Source organism: Sorex fumeus, unplaced genomic scaffold, assembly GCF_029834395.1.
Source record: "Sorex fumeus unplaced genomic scaffold, SorFum_2.1 ptg000051l, whole genome shotgun sequence".
NCBI lineage: Eukaryota > Metazoa > Chordata > Mammalia > Eulipotyphla > Soricidae > Sorex > Sorex fumeus.
Genome location: NW_026606108.1, coordinates 35670413 through 35691266, shown reverse-complemented (window position 1 = coordinate 35691266; position 20854 = coordinate 35670413). Strand labels below are relative to the sequence as shown.

Sequence of the window (20854 nt, the reverse complement as noted above, 5' to 3'; positions counted from 1 at the left end):
AGAGGCCACGCAACACATCATAAGACACTCCCTACTCATTTTCCATAATTACCACGCCATATTTGAAGGGGTTCAGACAGTAGACAACAAATCACAGAGGAAAAAATATATATATATATATATATATGCCTGACTGGGAATACCTATAAAGGCGATTAGAGTCCAAAAAGCCTCCATCCTTCTCAGAAAGCCCAGCAAGCTACTGACAGTATCCCACCTGCATGGCAGAGCCTGGCAAGCTCCCCGTGGCATATTCGATATGCTAAAAACAGTAACAAGACTCACAATGGAGACATTACTGGTGCCCGCTTGAGCAAATCAATGAACAACAAGAGGACAGTGCTACAGTGCTACCATGAGTTAGAAGTTGTCCCCTGAATTACAAAAGTAACTATTTCCTCTTCAAATACTAAGGCCTCCTTAGTATTAACTGCTGAATGCCCACTGCCTTCATCTGACATAAGAACAGGGAACCACCAGTCAGTGTTCAGATGGGATAAATTTCACAGAGAAAGAAAGAATTTTAAATGCCAAGGTCTCAATCTTTGCAAGACAAAAGAGGAAGAATGACAAAATGGGAATCATCCAAAAGAGAAAAAATTTTACTAAGTTCATAGCTAAATAAGGTGCTCTGTTCTTGTTTTGATTTTTCATTGGTTTGGTTTTTAATTTTAGGGGTATACCAAGTGGTGCTCAGGGATTATTCCTGGCTCTGTGCTCAAGGATCATTCCTGAAGTGTGATGATAAGTGGCGCCAAGAACTAGGGGGACCTACATGCAAGGCAAGCTCCCTCCCCACTGTTCTATCTCTCCAGCCTAGTGCCATGCTTTTTCAGCAACAACATCCCTAAAAGTATCAGAGGGTGGAAATGAGAGGTGCAACATTTGGAAATAAAATTCTCCCGATGTTCTGAAAGTGAGGAATTGTGGCAATTGCTGGGCGCTCATCATAGGCACACTGTAAGATTGGCATAGAACTCAGACCCGTGTGGACAAGGACCTCAACACTGTCTACTTGGGGTCTAATAACTTGGTGAGTCAGACAGGTGCTGGGAGATAAGGAGTAGGAAGATTAATATTTACAGGAATATTGAGAGAAAATTCCCAGAAGTGGGGGAAACAGGGCCAAGATATGAGTCAAGGGGATGAGTAGAGCTCTGAGCACAGCATACAGGAGCCCTCGGAGCCTTCTTGGCTTCCCCACAATCAAGAACTGTGCATAGACAGCCTAGATCACCGGCTCTGGATTCTGGCTTTTGAAAGGGTAACTCATGTCATCAAAGGGAGGTAAACTGAGAGCCAGCACCCCTTCACATGGACACAGCCAACGCAGAGACATGCAGGCCTGAACCCAGGGAAGAGAAACCTCTGTGTGTATGTTTGCGTGTGTGGCATGGCCCAGGAGACATTCTAGAAGAATTGACATGGGTGCCTACCAGCCTGCTGCAGAACTGCAGGAGACACTCCTCAGAGAAGACCCTGAGACACCCGATGAAGACAAAGGCATGAACCAGCCCAGGAAGCATCCATGCCTGAGGACAAAACCAGGCTGCTGAAGGAGTCACAGCCAGAGTGGGACACAGAGAAACAGCATTGGCTGAAACTAGGCCCTGGACCGGCCTGCCTGCACACAGTTGCAGTGCCTTTAGTGACCTGCATGGGTGTTGGAATCACGTAGAAACACAGAGGAGGATGGAGACCATCAACTGAAAGATCCCAGTATCCAGCTGGCTAGATTGCAATCCATCAGCCTTGGGGAATTAGCAAGTTTCCCCAAATCAAAGGTCCCAACCGGCTGTTCCCAGTGGGGGTCTTCACACTTAAAGGTGCTCAATGTACAGCCTCAATAGATCTCAGTACTTACTTGGTAGAGGGTGATGGGATGTGTCTGCCTGGGACTGGAGCTTTGTTTCAGCCAAGCACCAAGACTGGATCATTTAGTCACTCATATGGTATTTCTAAATCTTGAACCACTAGTTAGACCATTAGTTCAATATTTGTCCTACCCAAATAACAAAAACAGTTAAGTTTTATAAAAGGTGAGGACTCAAAAAATTTTAATGTGACTCAATCTCAGCATTTTTTAAATGTAAAACTGCTTACACAAATAAAAGCAATAAGTAAAAATAAAACAGACAAATCTTTTGTTGCTGTTGTTTTATTTTGGGGTCACACCCAGAAATGTTCAGGGCTTACTCCTGGCTCTGCAATTCAGGAATCACTCCTGGTAGTGCCAGAAATAGAACCTGGATCAGTCACATTCAAGGCAAGCATTCTCTCCACTACACTATCTCTCTCACACCTAGGCAACATATTTTATTTCTTACTAAATAAAAATTAGTAAGAAATAAAATTAATTTTAAGGTGCTACTTTAAAATGGGCTGGAGCGATAGCACAGCAGTAGGGCGTTTGCCTTGCACGCAGCCAACATGGCTGACCCGAGTTCGATTCCTCTGCCCCTCTCGGAGAGCCCGGCAAGCTACCGAGACTATCTCGCCCGCATGGCAGAGCCTGGCAAGCTCCCCGTGACGTATTCGATATGCCAAACACAGTAACAACAAAGTCTCCGATGGAGACGTTACTGGGCCCGCTCAAGCAAATCAATGATCAACGGGAGGGCCTTTACTTTTACTTTACTTTACTTAAAATAATTTCATGAAAGTAAACTTCAGGATGTGATTTTTCTAAAATAAAATATGTTAAACATATCACTGCTAAGTTACAAGTACAGTTCTCTATAAAAGAAAACTTGGAAAATCTGGTATCATAAAGAGATACTTATAAGCTCATTCCAGATTCCTCGTGATTTCTTCATCTATCCTGATCTAATTATTTCATTTGATAATTTCAAAAAATATATGGTCATGCCACCCTACCTCATCAGCCTCAGACTACAAATTTTATACTACTGAATATTTTACATTTTAAGAAAATGTACTTTTATTCTTTTATCTAATTAAAATATATGAAGGAGCCAGGGAGAAAGCTCAAAGATTTCTGCATATGTCGTGAATGGGGGAGGGCCGACCACACAGTTGGCCTCCTGAATGCTGCCAGAAGTGACCCCCAAGCACCAAGCCAGGAACAGTCCTAAGCTCTGCCAGATGTAACCCAAAACACAAATGTGTGTATGTGTGTGCAAATATATTCATATATACACACATAAAGATTCCCCACATCAAAATCTTTGGATTCATGTTTCCTTCTTAAAGTCTCTGAACAAGAGTTAAGAATTACTCTTGGAAGATATACTTTGTTGCTGTGTGATAATTAATCTTCTTTTTTATGTAAGAACCACAGAAAGTATGGACAGATACTCTATTACTAACCATGTCATTTCTTAAAATGTTTATATACACCATATAACTCTTTGGAGAAACTATCTGAAGCCATGGAGGTGGGTGGGAGGGTTGGAGGAAGTGTACTGCATGCATGAGACTTGGAGTTCAACCCCCAGCATACAGCTCCCAGGCACCAATGGGTATGCTGGAGGTACTTGGCATTACTGGGAGCATCATCAGTCAGGGGCACTGAACTGTCCTGCCAGGTAGGTTGAGTATCACGGCAAGAGAACCACAGGCCCCAAGCATTGTTTGAGAGGACCCCTCAAAAACGACATAACTTTTATTCATTGTGGAGGCCATACCCAACCATGCTATGACTTACTCCTGACTCTGCACTCAGGGATCACTGAGAATGATCATTTTCAGAATGCTTGGAAACTTCTTTCAGTCTGTCATCACTGGTTATTTGATAGAGAAACTGAGGCCTGATAATAAAGCTAGCAGGTCCCTCACTAGACAGTGCTAGGGCCAGGACTGGCAGCAAGAACTGACCCCAGAGCCTGTGCATGCTCTACAATCCTATGATACTCAGAACTCACCTGACAGCACAGCCACCAGAAGGCTGCAGATACAGCTCCAATTTGGGAATGTAACCCAGCATTCAGATACAAGAGAACTGTCTGGAATTGCAGCCCTTCCTAGGGAGATGTCGCTAGCAGACAGAATTTGGCAAAGAGCCCAAACTCCTAATAAGACTGTTTTGTTGCTAAGTTTCAAGACAAGAAATCTGGTTTTAGGTAATATCTACACTGACCTGGCCTCTGACACCATGGTGACCAGGCATCAAGCCAACTGCCCCACCAGTTGCTGCTCCGCTTATCTGCGTATAGAAGAGAGGGCCCGGGACTTCATCCTGAGTATGATGACTCACTTCTTTTAGAAAGATGAAGTTGTCGAGGAAATTGGCTTTGAGCCCTTCCCCTTGTACATCCCTGATGTTTATCTGCCTTGGGATTTGGCTGGTCAGCTGACAGCAGGACGAAGAGATGAAAGTCCTAACAGAATCTTGATTCATGAGGGCTCCTAACCTTTAAGGGCTAAGAGAAACCACTAGGAGCCCTCAATCGTGGGCCTGTCTACCTGATTTTAAATCTACCTTTTGGAAATATAGGATAGCACTTCAAAAGACTGTCTCTGAAGTCAGACAGCCCTGGACCCAAATTGAGACCCTGTTCTATTTCATCCTAATTATTCTAAATTGCTTCAATTCTCTGTGCCTCATACCCCCACATTTAAAATAGAAATGCATAAGCAATCAATGTGAGGGTTAAAATAATGACTTTGTCAAATAGAGAGCCTGACCCAGACTAGATATTAGATAATAATTATGATGATGATGTAAGTGCTTTCTGGATTGATGTCAGTGTGCAAAGGTCCATGACATACACAGAAATTGAACAATCCTCAGTCAATCCAAAAATTAATCTCCCAGATATAATTTAGCTGCACATTTCAATTTTCCTTTGACGAGAAGTTGAGAGTCTGGATTGGTTTTCATCACCTCTCTCTGTCTGCCCTCTAGTAAAGATGTGAAGACAGTTAACTGTTCATCAGACACTGAGTATAGAGGATTTGTTTTATTTAGAAATTATTCTGGGATGATGAGTCACAGAAAATCATGGGACAAACCTGGGAGGCTTCAGGAGACCATGCAATTTATCAAATCAATCAGGAGCTGTTTACTCAAGCACCTAGTGCATATGAGACATAAGTCTGCACACTTGGGACACAAAAGCCATTGGTTTCCTCAAAGAGTTCAAAAAAGAACAGATGTGATTTAAACACAAGAGTAAAGCTATCTGAGAATAAAGGAGCCGTGACTGCCAAGGAACTGGGCCACAAAACGAGATCCAGCAGAGTCAAGACATCTCAGGGGACCGAGAGCCCCGGGAGAACTGGGAGAGGGAGAGAAGGCTGGGTCTCAAAGACTGACTCAGGAGGGAAACAGAGTGGAGCAGGAGGATTTTCCCTGATACACACAGGTGGAAGACAGCGACCCACGCTCGGGAACAAGGAAACAAGGAAATCACTTGGCACCAGCAGAGGAAGGACAGTATCTGAAGATAACCCAAGGAGCTATGTGAGCGGGTACTTGCATTTCTCCTTGGATCTTAGGCTAGGGCTTGGCCCTATGTGGTGCAGAGAGACCCGCAACCCAGACAGGGCAAGTGGCCCCTTGGGGAGCAAAAGCAGTCATCAGGAGTCACCTGGAAGAACTGAGCCTGTGTTAGGACTGAGGCAACATAGCAAAACAGCGTCCTGTGGCTTGCTTCTAGGAATGGTGGGCAGTGAGGATCCCATCCCTCAGCATCTGTCTCCAGGAGAGCCAGACAGGAACCCTGCCATGGCACCCACACAAAGGAACGGCTCGCCCAGCAGTCGGGAAGCAGCCCAGAACCATGTGTTTGGGCTCCAACATCCCAAATTGTGAAGCGTGGGCTGATTCGTGCAAACTGGCAACAGAAACCATCACCCTCTTGCTGGCAAGAGAGAAGCAGAAGTGTCACTGGAACAGTCCACAAAGCCATCTACCAATCTGGGGCTGTGTGTTAAGGAATACTGGAATGCTGGTCTGGAAGAGTAGAGATTCGTGTTACAAAGTTTTTCCTGTTCCCTTGTCCCTTGGGAACAGAACAGAAATCGGTCTTGGAAAATAAAGTAGTAATCTGTCAACTGAATAGATAATATCAAACTCCAAGGGAGTAAAGAACCTCCAGAAGTATCTATCTCCTCTCACTGCCTGGTCAACTTGCACTGCCAGGATGGGCTCTTACTCACTGCTGCAAACAGCCAAGATGATTGCCAAAGAGTGGTTGGGTCTGGCTACAGGGGAGATGAATTAAGAAAGAGACATATGTAGAGGCACTCTAAAACTGAAATCTGGCAATGAAGGTGGCATCTGGAAGATGCTCCAGTAATCGGCAAAAAGAGAGAATTTTTTTGATGATGGCTCTATAGAGGTGAGAGGAAGTGTACCAGGGTAGTGCTCACAGAACCACCCAGAACCCCTAAGTCACACAAACCCAAGCTCCAAACCCTAACCCTTTCAATGCCTCACTTCCTTACCACCCACTCTAAAAGATGGCATTTTCCTGTTAAGCTCCTCAGACTCCTGGCTCCTGGCATTCTCCTGACTGCCGGAGAATGAAGCTGTTGTTGCTATAGCCAAGGTTTCTCAATTCTTTGACTCATCTAGAGTGAAAATAAATTGAGTCAGTTAGCAGAGGCAGGAATTCGGTTATAGTTATCCTTCATTTTAGGGCAATTCTTGACTGAGCTTTCCAGATACTGAAAAGGTTTATAGCAACTCTGTGTTCAGCAAGTCTGCTGCTGCCATTTTTCCAAAATGTGCTGCTGTTTTGTCAAAATAAGCATGGGCTCATTTTATGTCTGTGTGCCACATTTATGAAGTGTACACTGTTCTGTACAGTGCTACAGCACACTTAAAAATAGATCACAGCACAGTGTAGACATCATTTTCCTTTGCATGGGAAACCGGAAACTCCAGTGCTATGCTGTGATTATCTGCCTAACTAGGATAACCTAGAATTGAACTCACCCTCCCCCTGAGGCATACCTGTGTGTGTTCATCGTGTTTACTGGAGAACAAGCAGGGATCAACCTCCTGGGGCTCTTTCAGAGCTCTGGGACTCTGCCACAGGACAGGGGTACTGGCTCAAAGAGGCCACCACAGCCAGGGAAATAGCACCAGGTTTGCAGTCTGGGCACAGAGAACCTTTAGCTGGCCTGGGATGGGTGTCACTCACTTATGCAGCTTGCCTGAATAGTACCCACTCTTTAAGCGTCACCCAAGGCCCAGAGGAGGATGTTTTCTCTCCAGCAGAGGCTCATGTGGACATGTAACAGCCATATAAGGGAGAGACTAAGAACCACATGAGAAATATTCTCCTCTGGCTGGGTAGGGCAAGCTTGAAGACCGAAGAGAGTTACTGAGCTGGACAAAAAGGGGAAAGTGTGAGTGGGAAAGCATTGCAGGTAGCACAGATGCTCTGAGCAGAGGCTCAGAGATCATCCATCTCTTTCCCTCCTGCCCCAAGTTTTTGGGCCATATCCAGAAATGCTCTGGGCTTACTCTGGCTCTGCACTCAGGAATCATTGCTGGTGGTGCTCATGGCACCATACGTGGTGCTGGGGATCAAAGCAGGGTCAGTCACATGCAAGGCCAATACCCCATCTCTCTGGCTTCAAAGGTCACCCATCTTGAGGCAGCCTCTGAGCACAGAGTTGTTGGAGTTTATCTAGAGACTAGAGATGGGGAGCGAAAGGGCAGGTGTCAAATTGGAACTGTAGCTTTCTCCCTTACTCCCCTTCCCTAGTCTTGGTCTTGCCTTCTTTCTCCATCCTTCCACTCCTTTTCCCTTGCCTCCTTTCTCCCCAACCAAACTCCCTACTACATCCCCGGCCTTCAGTCTATCCTCAGTGTGCAAACGGCGTAGATGTGAGATTAGCACAGAATGTCTACTTCTCTCTAGAAGGGAATCAAAGACCGTCTATCCTTCGGAGGACAGGAGAAACGTAAAACTCTGATGCTCACTGGACTGGAATGACACCGGGCTCTGGCATCCTGACTGCACCATTTTAGAGCTGTGGGAGCATGGACAGTCTGAGCTTACGCAGCCTCCATTTTCTTATTGTAAGAGAGAATGGTGCCCTTCATTTTTATATGAGGAAATCTATATATGATGACTATCTTCTGCAAAGTTAGTGTGAAAGTTACAGATAACATTCTGTCTTAGAAGAGCAATGGTTAATTCAAATTATGCCACAGCCATTCAACACTCTACTGGTTACACAAATTCAGTGCAAAGGAGGAGCTAAGATGATTATTTATAGGGCCCTCCAGGGGGAGAAGTGCTAGGAACAGCAGCAGTGCCAATGCCCACCTGCCGTACTATGCCACCGGGCCCAGACTTTGCACAGAGAAATTTTGCCTCACTTATGATGCAGAAAACTACAGACATGGCTCAGAAAGGGCAGATATGAGATCTGGATCTGAACTCCAGCCTCTGAGGCTGGACAGTGAAGCATTCTGCAAACTGCTAGCAGGAGAAGCACAGTTTTCAGACTAGGATACCAACAGAGGCAAAGTAATTACACATACCAAGGAGTCAGGCTCCCTGTGGTTGGTTTCACAAGGAAGAGGGACCCTGAAGAAAAGACTCCAAGTGCACTTGTTGATGAGAAATTTGGTGCTCACTCACTTACCCATCATGCGGGTAGCCTGCCCTAGGGTCTGGTAGGGTGTTACTGCAATGCCCAACTTTACTCCCAAGTCTTGGAGTTGAGACTTCCCGGTGGGCAAGAACTGAAACTTTTCTCTGTATTTCCAAAGCTGAGCACAATACTTGATGAGAGGAACACTGAGGAAGCATTCAGGATTGTAACAAAGGGAGGAAGGGAGGAAAGGAGAGATGGAGGGAGGGAGGGAGGGAGGGAGGGAGGGAGGGAGGGAGGGAGGGAGGAAAGGAGGGAGGGAGGGAGGGAGGGAGGAAAGGAGGGAGGGAGGGAGGGAGGGAGGGAGGGAGGAGGAAAGGAGGAAGGAAGGAAGGAAGGAAGGAAGGAAGGAAGGAGGGAGGGAGGGAGGGAGGGAGGGAGGGAGGAAAGGAGGGAGGGAGGGAGGGAGGGAGGGAGGGAGGGAGGGAGGGAGGAGGAAAGGAGGAAGGAAGGAAGGAAGGAAGGAAGGAAGGAAGGAAGGAAGGAAAGAGGGAGGGAGGGAGGGAGGGAGGGAGGGAGGGAGGGAGGGAGGGAGGGAGGGGAGCAGGGTGGGAGAGAGGAAGGGGGAGGGGAGAGGGAGGGGAGAGGGAGGGAGAAAATAACCTAGAAAGCCACAAACATTCCTATTTCTCTTCTTCATCAACTTCCATGACATGCCAAGACAAAACAGGAGGGAAGAATGCTGGTATCATTCAACACAATTCTAAGATGCTCCAACAGATTGACTGTGATTCGGACTGACTGTACCCACTCATGGAATGGTGTACTTGACCTATGCAGCCAGTTTCCAGTGGATGGAAATTCCATAGGAAAATGCTAATGAGCTAAGGAGCTAAATAGAACATCTCAATCACAGTCACACAGGACATCAGTAGGAACTTTGAAATTGCATCTGTTTAAAAGTAACCATTTTTTCATAAGCAGTGGTTTCATACATTTTTCTCCAGCTAACTTATTCGTCTGTTAAATCAAATCATGCCTTGCCACATCTCATTACTCAGTAAATGAGGCCTTGACAGAAATTTTTGGCTTAGGGGATATGAAAATCACAGGGCTTCAAACTCTCTGGGCTCACATGTAGCCTTCTTCTTCTCCTTAAGGAAAAGGGCAAATTCAGGACTCCCAGCGTTTCAGGTGGAGGAACAGAGCAGGGAGCTTGGGAGAGAGGGTTGGGGGAGGGGGGCTCCATCACCTTCACTGTCCTCAGCTATCGATAGGTGTCAGTGTGCGTGAACAGACATGTTGGTGGCTTCACCAGCCCTTTCAGAAACTGACCTCTTTGGAGCTAGCCACCTGCGTAAATAAGGCTCTGGTGCATCCTCCATGGAGGATGGAGGAAGTGGAGAGCAAGGGATTGTTCTAACCCAACCAGATTAGGCTAATGGATCGTTCCATTAGGCTAATGGAACTGACTGTACCCATTAGCACCAACACTTCAAGAAAAAAAAACTGCTGGCAGGACAAGGAGATAAATAAAGACAGGAGGGTGGAGGAGAGCAGTAGGGAATGGGAGAGAGAGAGAGGAAAAAAGAGTGTGAGGGATGAAACAAAGTAGAAAAGGAAAGGAGAGTCCTGGTTTGTCCTTTGTTTTCCAAATGCTAATCCAGTGCTTATCGTTCATGAAGTACTGCCCTAATTGCTTCACAAACTCTAACTCACTTCATTCTCATTATTGTATTAGCTGTATTTTATAGAAAAGTTAAGAAAGGAATGAAATATGTAAGAGCACATGGCCAGCATGCGGGAGGGACAGCTCCTGAACCATCAGGAGTTGCCATCTGGAGAACTGGCTTGGGATGAATACAAGAACCTAGAGCCAGACAACTCTCCCGCTTCTGACTCTTGGCTCCTTTCTGGCTGACTGACTCATCCGTTGCCTTTTGCCTTTTTCTTTCTTGGGCAGTCTGTCATGCTCTCTCCAATCCTTATTTGCAACTTTCCTCTCGTTCTCATCCCCATCCCACCCAGTTCCCCCAAAAGCCAACCCCAACAGTAGCTATTGTTTGATTTATTTTCTCTTAATAATCTGCTCAATTCCATCTAAGTTCACCATAACAGACTCAGCTGCAGGCCATGACAAACTTCCTGCTATAAAGGGTGTGAATCATATTGGTAAAGCAGAGGCAGTCACGGAAGCTCTTCACTTAAAGAACCCCGTCAAAGTACTCCATGCTCCCAGGCCAAAATAACTGAGGGGTAGGACTGACCTGAACAAAGCATTAATGACATCCACCTTTGATCATGGCATCCCTTTGTGAGCTATATTCCAAAGAAAGCAGAAGGAAGCTTTTTTGTAGTCTCATTCTATTCTAGCCCTGGGACTTTTTTTTTTATGGATTCCCTTCTACCCCTGATTTTGCAAAGCCCTCCCCAACGCCCCCACCCCACCCCAGCCTACCCTGAGTTCTCTTTTCTTAGCTCCCTGGCTGAATGCCCTTTAGGTTGGGTTTTCTGTGTGCCCTGTTGATGGACCTCATGCAACTCTCATCTTCCCTGGGGCACGGATGGTATTTCTCCATGCTATTAAAGGGCACTGAGGAAAAAAAGCACTTGGTTAACAGTGAGCTGCAGGTCATGCAATTGTTTTCAAAGGTCTGCAACCAGAACAGCAAACTTCCCCCCATAAACAAAAATTCTGGTCTCAGCTCTGTCACATTGCTGGAAGTATCACATTATAAAACTTTAGTAAGAAGAAACAGCACATTTGGAGCAAGGCTGCTTTATGATGGCACAGAAAAGAAAGTGGTGGGAATCATAGGAGCAACGATCTTGGGGAGCGAGTCTTCTGTCTTCCTGTGAGCTGCTCTCATCTTGATGCTCTCTCCGAGGGCGGGAAGGGCCAGGCCTGGCGGGGACCAGAATGCAGCCTGCCAGACAGCCACGATGCAGGGAACCCCAAGGCAGGCCAGCAGGTTCTCTGCTGTTGCATGTGATGCCACCTTCTAATTCTGTGACTTTCTCCAGACAGGCCATTTTAGCACCCACAGAGAGCTGAGCGCTGAGAACCAAACCTAGATGCTCCCACCAGCACCTATTGTCCTTCTCTGGGTCCTGTGCTAAGACCAGGCAGTTCTGAGACAGGATGCAGCATCTGCAAAATATTCTGTGGCTGGCTACACTCCATGGACCTGGGAGTCCCTACCTGACAGAGCTCTGCTTCTCACAGGGAAAGACCACCAGGGCGGATCCCAGCAAGGGCTGCTATGAATCCAAACAGGGCTATTCACTACTAACTTAATGATTAACTCTGGTATTAGGGGCTGCTTCAGTTCGTTGCTTTACAGTTCATTGCTCAGGGCAAAATCACAACCCCCCCCCCCCACCGCCATGTCCTCATTGATCACTTAGTGGCTACTGTGAGCTCTGCACTAGTCCAGAAGCCCCAGCAGTGATGGCCCACTGCTGTCCTGAGTGGGGACAAAGGACAGAGCAGAGCTGCCTGAAATAAATAACAGCTTCCTCCTGCCTCAGGGGGGAATGAACTAACGAGTATCATTTTCTCAAATACATTGTTTTCCCAAGGTTTTGGTTTTTTGTTTTGTTTGTTTGTTTTTAATAGGAGGTAGGGGCACACCCAGCAGTGCTCAAGGTTTACTCCTGGCTCTGCATTCAGAGATCATTCCTGGTAGGGCTTGGGGTACTATATAGGGTGTCGGGAATCAAACCAGCCATATGCTCTCTGTGCATATCCCTACAGTGCCTCATTTTTGTGTCTTGGTTTATTCCCTGGCTTGTTTTGGTACTTAGCCCACCCAGTGAAGGACGGTTGTCCAGATCTCCCCAAATTACATGTGAACTCCCTAGTGACAAAAGAGACCTCCTCTTTCCATCAAAGCTCAACTACCCAGAAGAGAAAAATGAATGGGCTGAGTCAAAGTCAGGGTTCCATTACTAGTACCATGAGCTATAGTTGGGGAGTCAACAACATACAACACTACAGTAGGTCAGTCTGGTAGGAAGTCTGGTAGGGCAGTGCAGGGAGGAAGCTACTTTATAACCAATACTGTGTGCCTGTGCTCCATCTGCCACAAAGCCTCAAGGGCCCAAGCCAATACCACTGACACCCCATGGAGAAATACTAAGGGCCTTTCACAAGGCAATTTCTGGAAGCATGACTTTTTAGACCACACAAGACAAGGGAACCTCTCCTTAATCCTACAAGAGGAGAGACTGAGAGGTTAAATAGCTGATCCAAGGCCAACTTGGCTAGTAAATGGTAAAGCAAACTCCAGACCCATGTGGAACTCCAAAGCCTCATTCATGCTTCATCCATCCCTCCTTGCTGCCTCCCAAGTGAACTCTGCCAAGAGAAGGGTCTGCCTGGGCAGGGTCAAACATGTGCCCCAAAGCTGGTGGACATCTCCTAAGACTACAATGTCTCCAGGCCCTCTGCATGCCGAGCAAGAAAGCAACCTGTCCAAGGAGGACTCGGGCAACAGCATAAAGATATGCCCAGCCCCTCTGCCCTGCCCCTCCCACCCTGCCCCCGCCAACACACTCACCTCAGAAGACCCAGCATGTCCAGCCACTTTGGCTTCAACAATCCAGGTGACACCCAGTCGTAGCTACTCAGAGGTTGTATATTGTTCAACTGCTACCAATGCCATTTTCCTGTTTGCGTTTTGTTTTTGTTTTTGTTTTGTTTTTACAGTTCGTTGCTCATCCTAACTGTCAGCAGCAATTGCTTACCATGTGGTATGAAAATCTCTCAGGCTTACGTCAACAGTCTATCGCTGTGAAATTCCTGGCTGTCTTTGGAGTCTCCCTAGGCCTCCCTTTTCTCGCCATAGCCTATTGGATTGCTCCGTGCAGCAAGGTACAGACCGCTTAAGGTGCATGTCGTTTGCGTTATTTCTCTCTTCCTAGCATGACCTCAAATCCGTTTTGTTCAAAACAGCACCTGATTGTTTCCCACTTTTAGAGAGGTTTAAAAAAGAATCCCCAAGACACCAACAAAAAGTACAATGCTGAAGAAAAGAGGAAATGTAGACCTGCTGTTTTTAAATCTTCTTTTATGACAAAGTGGGAAATTTCAAACACAGGAGCCATAAGCTGACCAATAACAGATCAGAGAGGAAATCACTGTATCACTGTCATCCCATTGTTCAATTTCCTCGAGCAGGCACCAGTAATGTCTCCATTCGTCCTAGCCCTGAGATTTTAGCAAGTGCCACATTGGAGGCTCTTTCAGGGTTAGGGAATGAAACCCATCATTTTTACTGAGTTTTGGCATATCAAATACGCCACAGGGAGCTTGCCAGACTCTGCCATGCAGGCAGGATACTCGCAGTAGTCTGCCGGGTTCTCCGAGAGCGAGAACTAGACAATAAGCTTGAACTAGACAAGCTTCTGAGAGCTTGGTTTTATAGTCTCTGGATGTTGGCCAATCTGTTATTGGTCAGAGAGGGAATAAGGCATTTAATTCTTCTACTGAAGCAATATGCATGCAACCAAACTCACACAGTCATTCTGATAATGGTAAGAGAAGTAGCCAACATTGATAGAGTACTTTCTTTTGTCAGGTACTTTTTAGAAAATATCTCTTATTTTACTCCCCAGGTTACATTATGACATATTCACTTTATCAAGTCAGTTCAGAAAAGAGAAGTAACTGGAAGACCAAGAGTCAATTGGGGCTCTTACAGGGGCACAGCGAACCCTTTCAACGTTTTCCAAGTTTACACAGTTTCCTTTAGAGTTTGGCCCATAAGGGCAGCTAACTAGGTCTCTGGGAACAAAGAAAAAGGGAAGACAAGCTCAAATCTGCAGCATGGCACTCCCTTCTCTTCAGAAGGGTGGGAAGGGGTGAACGGAAACTACAGGGGCCAGTGGCCATGCTCCCGACTCCACATTCACTGTTACCAATCCATGATCTGAAGTCACAGAAAGCAATAGTTATCACTCCAAACTGGGGTAAGCACTGGTCCCTATAAACTCAGATGAAACAAAACTGTTTCATGATTATTTGAAACCATTTGAGGTCACTAAAGTTCCCTAAGCCTGCATCTACCTAGTGATATATTCTAAAAGAAAGTAAACTTAGGGGACCAACACTGAGCAGAAGAAATATAACTATGGGGATATTTGCTGCACAGGGAATGTGACCAGCTAAAGATGGTAATGGAGAGAACCATTGGACATTGATCCATTAATCCAGAGATCTGTTGATTCACTGGACAACTTCAGTTAAGAGGGAACTCAGGCTAGGATGAAGGTCCAAGACTTCGAGGCAGCGGCGAAAGCACCCAGCCAGAAAGGCGTAAAACTGCCTGAGAATGAGAGGTGCACAGGGAGATGAGACCCCACCCCCCCATTCACTCTTCTCCAGAATACAATTAAAAAACAATTAAAAATCCTGGGCCAGAGCAGCAGTTCCATCGTCCCAACATATGCTTTACATATACAAGAAGTCCTGGTGACACTGAGAACAGAGGCAGAAACAGCTCCTGAGCACTGCTGGGGTGCCCCCATTGCCAAAATATTTAAAGTCTTCACAATGGAAATTTGTGGTGAACTAGTTCCTACCTACTGAGGGTTCTTCTTGCAGTCTACCACACCACATATTGTAAATTAGACTTCCCCATCTAAAGCATATGTGAGTGAAAGCAAATTTTTCTATTCTTCATAATGAGTTTACCAAGGAGGGGAAGAAGCTCTAACTAGATTTGAACCTGTGTTGGAACTGGCTTTAAGCTCACACTTCCTTATAACCATGATCTAGTGTGCAGTGCAAGTAAAATTACTGCATTGATCTACAGCCCTAATGAATATGAATGCCAATCTCAACTCTCCCAAAGCCCCAGGCTAATTCTAGGCCACTCAGTTATTAAAATTAATTGGTAGAGAAAACACTGGTAATTCTCATTTTTGTCAGGAACCTAGAGCTAGGTAACCAGAACAAATTGGTTTGCCTTGACTGCTTAGTGGCCTTGAGAAACACTCAAAAAAAAAAGATGGTTTGACAGTTGATGGCTATATTTTCTTAATTTTTAATAATTCTGAGACAAAATACTGCTGATATGATGTGATCTTTTTAAGTCTAGGAAGAAGAGATTCTAGACTTTCCTGGGCTAGCAGTAATCTTCTAGAACAGTCTAGAACAAATGAGTGCAGTGAAGTTTCCCCTCCTCCCATGGTTAAGGCTTCACCTTCTTTGTTCAGATACAGGTTTGACTGACATAAATGTTCTTACAGCTTCCAGAAAACTAACAATATAGAGCATGTGAGATAAATATGAACAAACCAAGTAACAAACCACTTGTCACAAACCTCTGCACTTTCTGGGCTCCAGGTCTGAGAACAATGCAGTACAGGGGTGTCCACAGCTGAGAGTCAAGTGTGAGTCTCTGACCTAAGATGATTCTTGGGGCATCGCTTATGAGGGAAGAATCCCTCAGGAAACAGCTAGTCAAACTTGCTCTGAGGCAGCCAAAAGACAGATAAAACAGTCAAGATATTTTTAGTCTTTTACCATTTAGGAAAAAATCCTTTCAAGCTTGGCAGAGATGATATAATGCTGAGGATTTCAGAGGAGTCACATCTTCCATGTGAAGCAGTAAGCTTCTCCAAGCCCTCCTCAGTCCCAAAATACAACGTCCCAATGTCCTTTCAAGACAAATAGAACTGAGGAGAAAGCTGACTCTGCTAGCACCACTCCTCTGGAGGGTCACCTGTTTAGATCTCTCTAGTAATTCTACAGAAAAGCCAATGTCACTACACCAATTCCATGTTTTAATGACATTATTATACTTCCCTCAAAGAATCAGGCCTTGATAGTCTTCCATAACCATATTCATAAAATGACCACTAACCAGTCAATAGCCCACCAGTGTCCAGCAAATGCTTTCTGGTTCCTAACTGCTGGTTCATTTGTTTCCTAATAGTAGTTCTCCTAATTTAGGGACTATTAGGGAAACCAAAGTGATTTAATTAGAGCTACAAAATCTCATCATTTCCTTCCTATTGAATTCCCAAGGTGATCAATTCTATTTTTATCTAAGTTTCTGGATGTCTTTAAGAAAGGGAGTTAAAGAAGAAGACTGGAAGGTGAATAGGGAGCTAGCAGTATCAGGGTCAGGATGCACCAGCACCACAGTAATCCTTGGGCCCTCACACTGAAGTGTCATGGAAATGAACCCACAGCCCCCTATATATCAGTTGGGCATGCCCCACCTCCTGCAAAAAAACGAGGACAATAAGTCTAAAGTTACAGGTGTCAGTGGGAGCTGCACTTACAGTATGCTAGTAAAAAAAAGTAACAGAGTCCCCGCTGTGTCCCAGGGGTGTAACTGCACAGGAGAGGTCTATCAGGAGGAGAGTGACTTTATTTCTCAGCTCTCCTCATAATCACCCATACGGAGAGGGCAGGCAGGCTTCAGAGAGGTCGCAGACTCCTGACCCACACAGAGGCTCTCAGGCAGCTGAGTTCGAGACAGTTCTGCCCCTTAACAAGCCTTTATAACTAAGCTGCTCTCAGTCCCATGCTCTCTGTTCTGGTCACAATCAGGGCTGTGTATTAACATCTGAAAACAGAAAGAACAGCACTCAGCATTCCCAGGGATCTTAGCAACCTTACATCAGGAATGTCAGCACGGTGAGCGTGCTCAGAAACCACCCAGCTTCTCCTGGCTTGTCCAAGTGACCTTTACTGCTCAGCAGACTCTATAAACCAGACCCAGGACATGGTGGGAAGAACTCTAAACCACTTCAACTGATTCAATAATGGCTCTTTCCATGCAGTCTGTAAGATCTCAAAACCTTCTAATTGTAGTTTGGACAAATGCTCAGGTGTCAGTCAACACCCCCAAAGCCTCCAGCCCTGTCCCAAACAAAATCAACTCAGGAGGAAGGGCCCCAGACTCTGCAGCTTTTGAGAATCCCTGCTTTACCTTGCCAGCACTGACTTGGTACAAAAACAGGGCCCAAAGTCCACTAGAAAAGCACAGAGCCATCTCCAAAGACTTGTGGGTATCCTCATCTGTCTCTACCAGAAAAGTGCACTACAATCCTAACCTAAAAAGACAGCTAATGAGGCACTGCGATGGAGGCTGAGGGTTGGGACCAGGATCAAGAGCATGTATTTGGGGCCTGAGCAATAGTACAGCAGGGAAGGCATTTGCCTTGCACACGACTGACCCGGGTTCAATCCCAGGCATCCCATAAGGTTACCTGCGCACCACCAGAAGTAACTCTGAGCAGAGCCAGGAGTAACCTCTGAGCATCGCCAGGTGTGGCCCAGAAAAAAAAAAAAAGCAGGGGGAAGAGCAAGCATTGCTCTCTTGCTTCTGCCTGCAAATCCCAAAAGGGACTCCATCTCCTATCGCCCTGCTGGGATGGGCTTGAGAGTGCCACAAACTGCATCACTTTCCTTCTTAGCTTGCCCAGCCCTGGAGTACCCTCTCCCTAGTTATTTCCAACCACAGATTTTAGCCTGTTTCTCCCCTACTAGAAAACTAGCAACTTAGAAAAGAAGAACCAACTAACCGACTTCTTTGATCTCCATTGCCTTCAGTGTTAAAGAAGTGTTTTGCCTTCGTGACCCCAAAAGAGCCTGTGGCATAAATACATAAAGACTGCATAGGTGAACCTTCAAATACAAGCTTTCCATTTCCTCTAAGGTCCTCCAGCACCACATGAGATCTATGCAATAGTTACTATTTTATCTACATTTTACAGATGAAAAACTGAGATACAACAGGATTAAGTTTCATAGCAAAAACTATGAGACTGTGAGCCAGAGTGATAGCACAGGGGGTGAGGCGCTTGCCTTGCACGTGGCTGGCCCAGGTTCAATCCCCAGCATCCCGGCATCCCATATTGTCCCCCAAGCATTGCCTGGAGTGATTCCTGAGTGCAGAGAAGGAGTAACCCGGGAGCATTGTTTGGCACAAAAATCAAAAGAATCCCAAATAAACAAACAAAAAACTATGAGACTGTGATTTAACCCTAGAATCTCCCTCTCTTAGCCACCACACATGCACACACAGTCCTCCAAGGGCAGCTGGGGGCCCATGCTGACATCCCTACAATAGTTACATAAACCATGTTATACCTTCACTGCAGAAAGCAATCACCCTGGCTGATGATTGTCACTAGAAGGGACTGAGATCTTGGAGTGTGCAGAACTCTTCTTGAAGGGAGAAGTCAAAACAACTGCGTAACATACTACTTTTCTTTCCTTAGAATCTCTGCCTTTAAAATCTCACTATGACTCAAATCTCTTTAGTCTCCAAGGAGTGAATCCATAATATGATGTGAAAAACACCCTGATTAGAGCCACTTTAGCCAACATTCTCCCCAACAAAGAAAGATCCCAGTGCCCTGTATGTTTTAATTAAGAACTGGGGAGAGGGTGGGAGGGGTCCAGGATATGGTTCAATGCAGAACTCAGCCAGGATGATGATGCCCTGGGCTCTGTACTAAAAAAAAATGTGGATGAAATGTGGAAAAAGTGGAGGCAGGCAAGTGGTGACACAGGGGCATCCATCAGGGAACTTGGAACTCAGTGGGAGATGGGTGAAGTTACTAGAGACATCAAAACTATAGGAGTCAATGCTGCTATAAACATGTGCCAAACTATAACAATTCAACCGAAAAGTGAGTTTGTTAAGGAACTGGGTAGGGAGTAGCACAGAACCTTTCTTGGCTCACTGATGGAGGGATGCTGACACTGGTGGCAGATTCCACATTGGAACACTGCATGCCCAGAAACTCTGTGATTAACTGCACTGTAACTCTGTAACACTGTAACTCTGTGATAAACCGCACAGTTACACTGTGCCTAAGCAGAAAACCTGGGTTTTTCTTTCCTGGAGGGAGTAAACTTAAGAATTTCCAACATTAATTTAACAAGGAGCAAAATCACTCTTGCCTTGAACACAGTATGCTTCTTCTTCAAGAATGCTTGATCCACAGTTTGCCTTGGCTGGAGAGAGCGCTCAAAGGGTTGGAGTACATGATTTGCATGCAGGAGCCCCAGGTTTGATCTGCTCTGCATAAATACAACCTACACACACACACACACACACACACACACACACACAATCACCACCAAGAGTAACCTCTGAGCAGAGCCATGAGTAGAAAGGAAACTTATTTGGCTTCCAGTCAGTTCTCCAAATCAAGGCACCCTGCTTGAGACAACTAGCACCTGAGAGCAAAGGAAGGAGGAAGTACCTGGTGAGGGGCCCTGGCAGCACGCACAGGCCTGAGACACAGGAACACCTGCCTGCCTGCAGGAAGATGTGGCCATCACCACCCAGTTAAGTGGCTGCACTTGTGGTTAGAGCTCAACCACAAAGGCATGGACCAAGGAGGTGTGCCGGTCAGAAAGAGTAGGGGCCCAGCCCCTGGACTCTCAGCAGGTCCAGAGGAACAAATTCCAGCAATGCTCAATTACTCTCGCCTTTCTGTAATTCCCACGGCAAACAAACAGAATCCCAGAAGTCTGACATGAGCCCTAGACTCAAACATCAAGCTTGGATTTCCAGGTCTGTCATGAACTCATTAGGCCCAAGAAAACAAAGCAGCTTCAGCCCATCTCAGACACACCAAAGGTGCACTTAATATGAGAAAGGGTCCAGGTCTACCGTCTCAACACCATATATGCTCAATGCCATTAATGACCCCAGCTTTAATGATCTGCCAGCCAAAGGCAACTAGCAGTTGCCTTTTCTTCCTCCTTTTGGCTCATCTTATAACCTTAAAGGGGGACATTTTCCCCAAATACAATTTGCTTCAAAAAATATCTCTGAGACACAAATAGAGAATGTCAAAAAGAGAGAGAGAGAAAGAAAACCACTGAAATGACTTCATCACGTCTGACCTTTATCAAAGTTTCACTCGTTAATAAGATGAATTGAAGTCCAAGAGAAAATAGAAAAGGAGCACCAATTCCTGACCTCACTCTCCTCCCTGTGGTTTAGATCACATAGAAATGAGGCCCCCAGAACACCTTCCAGATGACCCTAGAGCCTCCTCCTCAGGGATTTTGCGTATGACTGGCAGTAGATACCATTTTTAGAGACTCAACTTTGGCCAGATGCTAACAACTTGAAGTAGACAACAAAGTAAGCCCTGAATTTCCAAAAATGGGTCTTCTTGGTACTTCCCAATCCTGCCTGGACAGAGGCTTGTAATCAGGCCCTCACACCTTCCTATAACCTCATGCAGATGTTTGCAGATGATGGCATCTCGTGTTTCCCTGTACAGGCTTGGGGAGAGCTGACTATTAATCCCTAAGACAGGGTGCTCTCAATGTCCCCTGGATCATTCT

General features: G+C 45.8%; 1 protein-coding gene across 3 annotated transcripts in view; it reads left to right on the top strand.

Annotated features, from left to right (window-relative positions):
• TRPC7 (transient receptor potential cation channel subfamily C member 7) overlaps positions 1-20854 on the top strand; it is a 139177-nt gene that overhangs the window by 68984 nt on the left and 49339 nt on the right. For 2 of the 3 annotated variants that reach the window (XM_056124465.1, XM_056124464.1), the window contains exon 4: positions 13232-13396. The exons of the other annotated variant lie outside the window; for it this stretch is intronic. In XM_056124465.1, coding sequence (XP_055980440.1) covers positions 13232-13396 — 165 coding nt within the window. The remainder of the gene's footprint in view (positions 1-13231; positions 13397-20854) is intronic. 3 annotated transcript variants of the gene reach the window in all.